The sequence below is a fragment of the Aplysia californica genome, unplaced genomic scaffold, assembly GCF_000002075.1.
Source record: "Aplysia californica isolate F4 #8 unplaced genomic scaffold, AplCal3.0 scaffold00043, whole genome shotgun sequence".
Lineage (NCBI taxonomy): Eukaryota > Metazoa > Mollusca > Gastropoda > Aplysiida > Aplysiidae > Aplysia > Aplysia californica.
This window is the reverse complement of record NW_004797313.1, coordinates 762,963-773,470: the sequence shown is the minus strand read 5'-3', so window position 1 is coordinate 773,470 and position 10,508 is coordinate 762,963. Positions and strand designations below refer to the sequence as shown.

General features: G+C 38.4%; 1 protein-coding gene across 1 annotated transcript in view; it reads left to right on the top strand.

The window, feature by feature from the left end:
• Positions 1 to 3,322: 3,322 nt before the first annotated feature.
• The window catches only part of LOC101854392 (adhesion G-protein coupled receptor V1), a 108,504-nt gene continuing 101,318 nt past the window's right edge, over positions 3,323 to 10,508 (top strand). Inside the window, exons 1-6 of the mRNA XM_035968175.1 lie at positions 3,323 to 3,513; positions 5,263 to 5,352; positions 6,528 to 6,629; positions 7,447 to 7,566; positions 7,856 to 8,068; positions 9,490 to 9,783. Coding sequence (XP_035824068.1) covers positions 3,412 to 3,513; positions 5,263 to 5,352; positions 6,528 to 6,629; positions 7,447 to 7,566; positions 7,856 to 8,068; positions 9,490 to 9,783 — 921 coding nt within the window. The 5' untranslated portion in view covers positions 3,323 to 3,411. The remainder of the gene's footprint in view (positions 3,514 to 5,262; positions 5,353 to 6,527; positions 6,630 to 7,446; positions 7,567 to 7,855; positions 8,069 to 9,489; positions 9,784 to 10,508) is intronic.

Genomic DNA, 10,508 nt, shown 5'->3' with positions numbered 1-10,508 from the left:
AACATAAATAAATAAATAAATAAATAAATAAATAAATGAATAAATGAATAAATAAAGGAATAAATAAATAGATAAATAAATAAATAAATAAATAAATAAATAAATAAATAAATAGAAATCCAGACTCAAACTCAACTCTTATTTTATAGAACAGACAAGATGACAATTTAGGGAATGGCTTGATTTCGGTCTTGTAACTGCTGGGACGTTTTGTCTCTCTCAGCCCGGGTTTGGCCCTGACAGGCAGGGTCGAAATCCGCCTTCTATGTAGTATATATTGTGTCGATGGGGACGTAAAACACCTACATAAAGGAAAAGAAAAGAAATGAGAAGTGTCTTGTAAAAAAAGAGAATTTAAAAAACAAAAACAAAACAAAACCAAACAAACAAAACAAACAAAACAAAAACAAAAGAGAAAACAGAAGGAGCAAATGTTGAATTTATTTAAACTGAAAAACGAAGTCACATATTTTTAACCAGCGCCGGTGGTGACACATCGTGACCCCAGAGCTACAACTAATCATGGTTTTAAGTTGGAATGGTTAGTCTTTGTAGTTAAGAGTGTCTGGGGGTATACCTCGTAATCTATCTACGTCATTTTGCAACAGTCATAACTCCTGATGGTTTATTTCCCTGAGAGAGCCCCCCCCCCTCCTTTTCCTCCCCCCTCCCCATTAATTTCGTTTTTAATTTGAGGCAGATATGATGTAGTGTGAGAGAACTTGGAATTGTTAATGTCGGTAGTTAAGACAAAGTTAAAAGTCTACAATGCTGTTGTCCCACCAACTCTTTTTGCACGGTGCTGAGATACGGAGATTGTACCAGGGCCACACCAATACGTTTAATCATTTCAGCATGGGGTGTCTCAAAAGAGTTCTCGACGTCAAATTGTAGGATAAAATACCAGACATAAATTAAATGTCTTGTAGGCTGAAAGATGAATGCCAAACTATTTCCTAAGCTTAAAAGGACTCTACTCCTCTGGGCTGGCCATGTCGTAAGAACGTCTGATTTCAAAATTGTAAAAAAATGTACAAATAACAGTACATATTATTGTGTTTTCTGTTCTGAGCCGTCCTCTGGGAAGCATCTGTCTATGTCCTCCCAAATAAGCCAGCTCAGCAAAAGTATTTACTTTCAGCTTAAGAAAATTGGCAGTGTAAGAAATTATTTAACTAAAGCAGCAGCCAAGACACTTGTAACAACACTCATTTTATCAAAGTTAGATTACTGTAATGTTATTTTGTCCGGTTTGACATCCGAAAAACTATCAAAGTTACAAGTACTTCAAAATCAAGCAGCAAAATTGATAATGAAACAAAAGAAATCAGCTCACGTAACACCAATTCTGAAAGAACTACACTGGCTGCCAATAAAAGAAAGGATTAAATACAAAACTGCCGTTCTCTGTTTTAAATGTATAAATGATAGTGCACCTTTTTATCTTAAAACATTCCTGGAATTATATAATCCACCTAGAGCCCTTAGATCAGCCTCTGACAATCTAATTCTTAAAACTCCAAAACAAAACTACAAAACATACGGCGAGCGTTCCTTTTTGTTCTTTGGTCCCCAGGTATGGAACGAAATCCCATATAAAATAAGATGTGCCCCAACAATTTCCATTTTCAAAAATCAGCTGAAGCATTTTTTATTCACAAAAGCATACCTGTCATAATGATGTACTGTGATATATATGCATGTGTATGCCAGACTGTGAGACTGAAGAAATAGCGAGTGAGAATGAGAGAGAGAAAAAGAGAGAGATAGAGAGAGAAAAGAGAGAGAAAAGAGAGAGATAGCGAGAGAGGGAGAGAGAAAGAGAGAGAGATAGAGGGAGAGGGAGAGAGAGAGAGGGAGAGAGAGAGAGACAGACAGACACACACACACGAGAGAGAGAGAGAGAGAGAGAGAGAGAGAGAGAGAGAGAGAGAGAGAGAGAGAGAGAGAGAGAGAGAGAGAGAGAGAGAGAGAGTGGAAATGTTTTTCTATCTGTATAGAATTAATGTTTTAATGAATGTTTCTAGTTACTCACGTTTCAACTGTATTTTGACTGTTCGTGAATTTATATTGCATTGTATATTTTTAGTGAACACATTTTCAACCTCACTGCGAGACTGTTTTTCTGGTATAACATTTTACACATATGCATTTATATTATATGTATAATACTTTGTTTTACGTACACATTTGTGTCGATTAATTTTTAAGATGTGATGTCTTTTTCATTGTAATGCGCATTGAGCATCTTTTAGGAAATGGAAATGCGCAGTATAAATGCTATTTATTATTATTATTATTATTATTATTATTTAGTTGGCGCACACAAAAAAGGCAAGTCACATGAGGCTTCTCAAATTTAAAAAGCCGAAAAAAAACAAACAACAACGGACAAGCTGCGCACATCCACTAGCCCAATGGAAATGAAGCTAAAAATGTGGCAAATTCATCTCTGCCAGAATTGGTTTCATTGACCGTTGCAGGAGTCATACGTCATCATAATTTTTGTAATTAGTGGTGATTGTTTTAGTCAATAAAAAGCCTTATACATGTAATACTTGAAGATTATGAAACACCCGCAATGTTTTGCATAATAGTAAGAAAAACATTTTTTTTAAACAGAAGAAACATTGTTGTTATGTGTACCTTTTTTTTTATTATTGTGGAAGCTGTTTTAGTTCTCAAAAAACATCCTCAAAACGGCGTTTTGCATTTTGGTAGGAAAACACAATGAACTTAATTAATATTGTTGTGGTTAGTGGTAGCCGTTTTTAGTTAGAAGACATTACCATACTTGAAGAGTTTGTTGTTGTTGTTGGATTGTTTAAGCTATGACGTTGAATCATGGATGAATATTTTGGATGGATGTGATGTAGAGAGAGGAAATGTGTTGAGGAAGTAGGCTTTCAGATAATCTGAAAGTATCTTTGTGTGTGTTCTTGTCTTCAATCTCTTGTACCTACGTTCATCTTGCCTTTTTATCGTCATTTTGCTTTTAGACTGTGGGTGGTTGGCGGGTGCTCGTGTGTGGTTTGCTCCTTCTGTCCTATTAAACACCCATCTTCCTTATCTCTCCCTTTTTGTGTTTGTTACTCTCTATAGTAACACTTCTAGTCTTCGGGACTTCTAATATGACCTAATTGTGTTGCAAGTGATGGTAAAACTTTTACTAAAAATCTAAAATTGTGACTGATTCCTATATTTTATGCAGTAAACTAGCCTGGTAAAGTTGCTTGTCAGATTCATTCTTTATACTTTTAATTTCTCCAGGTTGAGAATGACAGAGAAGGCGACTTTGCCGGTGTGAGTCAAGTAGCTCAGTTTGAGCCTGGTAGCTCGGGGTTGACGAGTGTGTCATTTTCCGTCAAAGATGACGACATTCCTGAGAGCGAGGAGATATTTACCCTCAGGATGTACGTGTTCGACCCAAATGTTCGAATAGGAGCGAATAGTCGACTGCGGGTGACTATTGCAGCAAGCGATGATGCTTATGGGGTGTTCGTATTGATTCAGGTTAGTAATAATAATAAATAAATAAATAACTTAATAAATAAATTAAAAATAAATAGCATTTGCATAGCACAAATTCACACTGAACAGCAACCTCTGTGCCCTTTACTATATTATTACGCCAGCAGACCTGGTAGCATTCTGAATCCATCTCAACTTTCTGGGAAGCATACACAGTGCAATGTGCCATGTTTAGAATAAGCGCTTAAACACTGACATACTATTAATAATAATGCCGTGACTGATTACGTGTTTAATTGCTGAAACTGTGAAGAGAAATTATGAGGTAATGAAAAGATTATTTTTTGTTTAATTAAGCTGCTGTACCATCTTTGTTACTTTGAGAAGTGTAGCTTATGGAATTCAGTAAAAAAGGTTTTAAGGTACTAAGACCATAGTGCCAGAAACCGAATGTTGTATCTGCTCTATCAAAATCGTAAAACTCTTGAGTCGTTATGTAGACATTCAAAGAATTGCATTCGAAATAGCTTGACAAGTGGTATTCAACATTTTTGACGTCAAATTTCTCAAAACCTTGTGCTGAGCAGATGGAACTGTGTAACTCTAGGGTAGCGACTTGTCGGTTCAGAACGACTTTAATCAGGTAAAATTTCACGTTATACTTTACGTCTGTATTTCACACAATGCTTTGCATTATGTTTCTCACGTCCCATATCTTATCAGTGAGGTAGGCTATGTCTTTAAAACGAATCTACAGTTTTCACAAAAAGTTAAGGACCAGTCAGGATAATAGGCAGTATTTTCAAAGAACCATTCTAAAAAAAGCAATCAGATTTATCTTGTGAAATTCGGTAGCAAGGCTAAGGGGTCAATAGTGAATACGATAACTACTGTGTGGGTGGCACGTGCGCGTCATGTAGCAAGCTTGGCGTATAAGAAAATCTGCAATTTCGGCAAAACTGGACCCAGTTTCAAACGTCAGTAAGCGATACCTGGGACTTTCTACATGGAAAAAACGAAGATGTACGTGCAAGAATGCACCCCTGGCTATAAACTGTGCTCACTTGTCAGCCTACATAAGCTGCCGTTTCAGCTCTGTTTTACAGTATTACCACGCCAAGCCACATGCCACCATGACAAAAGTTGAACGACTTCGACTGGATCTGGGCAATTGCCTTGCTGCAAGATGAAGTTGGTGTACGCGAAATGTCACGCAGACTTCAGGTATCACACTCCGCCATAATACGGCTGAGGCAGCGGTTCGCGGTGACAGGAAGAGTCCAGGAGCGGATTTGCACGGGTCGTCCAAAGAAAACGACAGCAAGAGAGGACTGTTACATCCAACGTCAAGCCATACAGCAGCGGACTAGCTCAACCAGCGTCATCAGGCAACGTCTACGAGTTGCCACCTAGACCACAGCCAGTTCGCAGACAATACGCAGTCGCCTTCATAACGTCAACCTTCGTGCGCGTCGTACAGTCAGAAAACCTAAGCTGACCCAGAACCAGCGAGAAAACCGTCAAATTATATGGTGCACTGCGCACCAGAGGTGGACACGTGCCAAGTGGACAGAGATCCTGTTTACTAAGGAATCTTGGTTCTCCTGACACTCAGTGATGGCCGAACCAGCATCTGGAGGCGTCCACGGGAGCAGCTTGCTGCCAATACTGTTCAAAAAGTGGTCACTTTTGGAGACAGCTCAATTTAATTTTATTGTTGTTTTTTGGAAGGGGGGGGGGGTAGCAGGCATCATAGAACCCCCCTTTGCCATGTCGACGGTATCCTGACAGGGCAGCGGTATCTACAGGAGATCCTTCGACCTCTGGTCGTCCCAGTGCTGCAGCAAATTGGGCCTGCTGCTGCCCTTCATGACAACACAGGTCCAGGGCCGACAACGTCTTCGTGCTGCGGGGAGGGGGGGGGGGAGATTACCTGCATGGTTTGGCCAGCCAACAGTCCAGACCTCTGCCTTGTCGTGAATTGTGGGCACACGCGCTTCTGACAATTCCGTTGATATTCACGAACTTAAACTGGTCGTTTTCTTTGATATTGCTGAGACTTTTTGAGACCCTTTCTTTTGTGATATTTAATTTCGAGTGTGGGTCCCTTTGAGCGCTGGGAATTACGCTTTTTGGTTTCGATTGTGATGAAATTTCTTTTTTTCCCACTTATGGATTGATGACTTCAATGTACGCCTAAGAAGGAATAATTTGATTTGCTGGTTTTTATTTTGCGTGCACTTTTGCAAGTGTGGTCCTAACTTTTTGTGAAGACTAATACAATAACGTGTTACTGTCATGTCTATAGCAGGCATGGGCAAAATTCAGTCCCCGAATAGTTTCAATCTGGCCCGCGGGTCGACCTAGTAATTAATAATGAATGTGGCTTGTGGTGAGTTGATCATTAATTTTTAAAAAGACGGTCGGTCTTGAAGATCAAAATCAATAATTTCCGGCATAGTAGGAAGCAATAGGTCTGATATTTTATCTCATAAAATGCCCCTGAGTGACATATGTCATAGTGTCAGTTTGAATCTTACTTTTTAAAGCTTTAGTGTTTCAGCCGATTCGATTCAATTTTCTCTTGCCTTGGCCCGCGAGAAAGCTCGGAACCTCTCAATCTGGCCCGCGACTTGTACATGTTGCCCACCCCCTCAGGGCAGTGCTACTGACTGAAGTGTCTTTAAGCTATTCCCAAAAGGGGGATATTCACATATTCTAATGTACAGTACAATTGTAAATGCGCTGATTTATCAGTGTCACGTTCATACTGTGCCGGAACAACACAGGGGGAACTGCTGCTTTTTCTTTCCTCATTCTTACTATATACTTTTTGCCTCTACTTCTTTTGTATGTTTGCCACTCTTTTGTGAACTGCTATTTACGGGGTGCCTTGATAGTCGAAGCAGACTTTGTGCTTTTGAGGCTAGAGAGGTGAGCAGAGTAAGCCTAATTCCCCGTTTGGACTTCTCTGCATCCACCCCTTGGCGCTCATATGACTTTACGCAGTTGCGAGCGCCGTAAAACCTTACTAAAACAAATGAACTTTATTTCAGCCTTCCCCGATGATTGTTAAGGAGAGAAGCTACACATATATTGCCAATGTCAAGATTCAGCGACAAGTTGCTTATTTTGAAACTGTGGAAGTTAACTTTCAGGTAAGTTTTTAAAAGTAATTATTTGTCAATCGGTATTTCAAGACATCATGGATGCTTTAATTTCATTTATTGTAAAACTGTTTGTGATGGATCCAATACATGAAGCCTTCTCAAATAAATTAGAGCAGGTTCTAGGTATAACTGTGAAAACATGATTTTATTCTTGTCTAAAAGTGTTTGGATACAATGAATGTCTTTTTTTCTTCACAATATTGGTATGCTGGGCTCATTGGTGACGGCCAACAATTCTTTAGAATGTATTTTGACAGGGGCTGGAGCGCTGGATCTTTTTTTTTTTTTTTTTAAATCTCTAGATCTTACAATAAATTAATAATAGTTTACCTTTTCACTTTTTCTACTGTTTTGTATTTGGTATACAGGCATCAGTACACTGGTTGTTTAATCTTCGTAAAGACTTTTGCTTTTGCTAAGGATGGGCGCAATCCTATAATAGGCTCAGCCTAGTTTTTGTTATCTGCTCCTGGTACTATATACAACTGTTTTATAAACACACAACTAAGTCCAGTCAATGATGTTGCTGCAAAGAAGAAAAAACAACAACCGGTTTTGCGGTTATAACAAGTCGGTGCATCAGGTGAGCTTGAAAATACGTCGAGGAACTCATTATGTGACCTCAAGCAGTTTTTTCATGCTCGATGTAGTTTGAAAATATTATTATATCATTTCTTAGAGCACATGATGACATTTTGAGTATCCATTTAACTGTCTATATTCGGAAAAGTTTCATAATTAGTACTTGATAATTATGGTACATGTATTCCGTTCTGTGTGAACTATTTGCTCCTGTGATGTCCAGGTGAATTCAACCAGCGACTCTGGACTGCTGGGTGACGACATACTGCCGGTGTCGGGATCAATCACTTTTCAACCTGAAGTAAAAGAGGCAAACATACCACTGCAGATTCGTATTGACGAGGTAAGGCTTTATTTATTTATTTAATCATTGACGATGTGTTTGTTTGTTTGTTTGTTTGTTTGTTTGTCCGTCTGTCTGTTTATTTGTTGCTTTTGTTTTAAGACCAGCGGTACGTTTGTTATTGAAAAGACATAATTTTTGTTATTGGGAGAAAAGGGCGGGAAGGGGAACACAAAGATAAACATTGATCTAATTTGAATCTTAACGCATATTATATTTTTTGTTTGTTTAGTAATGATGATGGTCGGAAGTGAAAGTAGGTGTGGAAATTTGTTGTTTTTTGTGTGAGACAAGTACCATTTCAGCATTGAGATTAGAAGTACAATTAGTACATGTATACCCACTAATGTACTATTTTATGTTTCCAACGTCGAAACAGGAGCCAGAAGACAATGAGAGTTTCTTTGTCAGGCTAACATCTGCCAGTCGGAATGCCAAGGTTGACCCTCGTGCTGTTGAAGTTATCATTGCGGCGAATGATGCTCCTTTGAAATTTTCACAGGTAAAGCGGAGAGTGGCATTTTGTTAACAATATAATTGTTGCTGTGACAAATATACCGTCTACACAACTACTTATGCTGCTTGAAAACTAGTTCTGGAAGTCCTTATATTACTCAAACAAGGACGTTATACTGATAAACACTAACATTCTTACACATGTGCGCGAGTATATTCAATAACTTGCATGAACATGCGAGCATGCTCGCACTGAATAGCGCAGTACAAAATAATATGTATGCTCATACTCACTGCCCTCTTTTCCTCCCAGCCCCCCCCCCCCTCATTCTTTCTGTCAACTGACATATTATCAATCTTGAATTTATTGAGAAATCCTAGATTTTGAACAGCTGCTCTTGACGTTCTGAATTGGTTAATTTCCTCCAAAACACAATGCAAATTTGAATAAAAAATTTTTCAATACGCTCCCTCTCAACTGCCTGACTGAGCCTTTGGTAGTTCATAATTTATATTGCTGATTGAATCAGCACCTGGTGTCTCATGCACTGAAAGACTATCTGTTGTGATCTGGTGTGTTTGGTTAGTGCGGAATTTATTTCGGTTGAAGAATACTGGCCTACATACTGCGTGATGACAGGTCTGGACACAATTGATTAAGGAGAAATCAAAGCCAGCAATGGAATACGATAGAGGTCTGGGTACCACAGATTAGGCTTTCATAAAATCCTCTGTACAAGGAGAAAGATTTATCTTTTACAAGAAGTGTGGTTCGGACACAATCGTTACAATTTATGAGAAATATGACTTTGCATGAATAACAAAAATGATTGAGCTTACAAATTCAGCAGCACACATCTGTGCTGTTGTTGATCAAAGGGATTATCTTGTCATTGGATGAAGATAATATGTCTGGTGCAGTGTGTCACTGGTACATATAGTCCGTTCCTGCTATTTGACTTGCTGTTGTTACAAACCTTTCTCCATTGCTTTCTCCATGCATTAGCTTACTGTGATATGTCTAAACTTTGTATATGCGTTGACAGTGACATATATTTTTTGTTAGTAAAAGCCCAAGCGTTTCAACCTTAACATTTAGATATAATCTAGATCTTAGTGTTTAAGTTTAAGAATTCTGTAAGGCGAATATTTGCCCACAGAGTCTATCACGTGTGCCTGGGCACTTCTGTATTTGTGGACAATCAAAACCAGGCTTAGAAAAATCTACACGTCATTAAAACAGATGTAAAACGTGTTAGATTAGGTTTGTGTCTTGGTATCAATTTTGTTCCCGTTTTACTAACTGAACGCTGAACGTGCGTTTCCGTCCTCTCCGTAAAAAGTGTCTAAACCTGTTCAAAAGCCATTGGACTTTGAAGTGAAATCATTTTTGGAATTGTAAATGTATGTTTTTAGACACTCCTGTAATCTTTTCTCCGTATTGTTTGATGCTTTGTTTTGTTGCAGGCACAGTATCGTTTTGAAGAGGGGCCCGGGGACAAAACTGTGAGCATTGAGGTCACAAGAGGCGTAGCAGAGGATGGAATTGGAACTATTGGACCTATAGATAAAAAAGTTACTGTTAGTTTCTCCTTCTCAAGCAAAAGTGCCCACTCCAGCTCCGATTTTACTGGCAAAGATGGCAGCTTGACTTTTGCTCCAGGAGAAACTTCAAAGTTCATCAGTTTTGTTGTGAGAGACGACAATTTACCGGAAATTGAGGAATTCTTCACTGTTCGACTGAAAGACGTTGATGAAATGGTTTGTTTTTAGTACAATATAATGTATCGCAATGTCTTTCTTTAGAAAGAATGAACAGTTTCACACATAGATCTAGCTAAATGTTCGTTTCAAACTCTTCTCCGAGCCCTACTCGCGAGTGGGCCTAAGCCTTTTTGTGGTATAAAGAAGAACTGTTCTTAATAAATATATAACAATGCTTTCAGAAACCATTAGTGAAGTGTGCTGACAAAATGAGTTACTTCCCAGATTTTAGACCGATGGAAATAGAAACATCAAATTTATAGGTTGAAGTTTTACAATTTTTCAGTTTGAAATGACAAAAGACATGTTAAACTTGAAGAGAATGGCATTGGTTTAGAGTCTACAAATATGACCCTTGTGTTGATTTTTGGCTGACATCTCCATTCATGGATAACGAGAAGTAACTCATTTTGTTTGCACACCTCACATTATATAAGTGGATAGCTCTCCTCCACTGAGATCATTTTGATAGTGATGTTTTAACAGAAAATGTTAAAATGGTGCAACACTTATTACAATTTGAAATTGTCATTTCAGAAATGTCATATTTAAACATACATTATAATATATAAATTGCACTTTTGTAATCCTCGAACATTCACAATTTAAATGGTGCTTCATTTGTTGATGTTGTAGGTGTGTTTCCACGGAACAAAGGTAAATGGAAAAGCGGAGCAAAACAAGCCTTCTTCATGAGAGAGAAAGAGAGAGAGAGGGGGGGG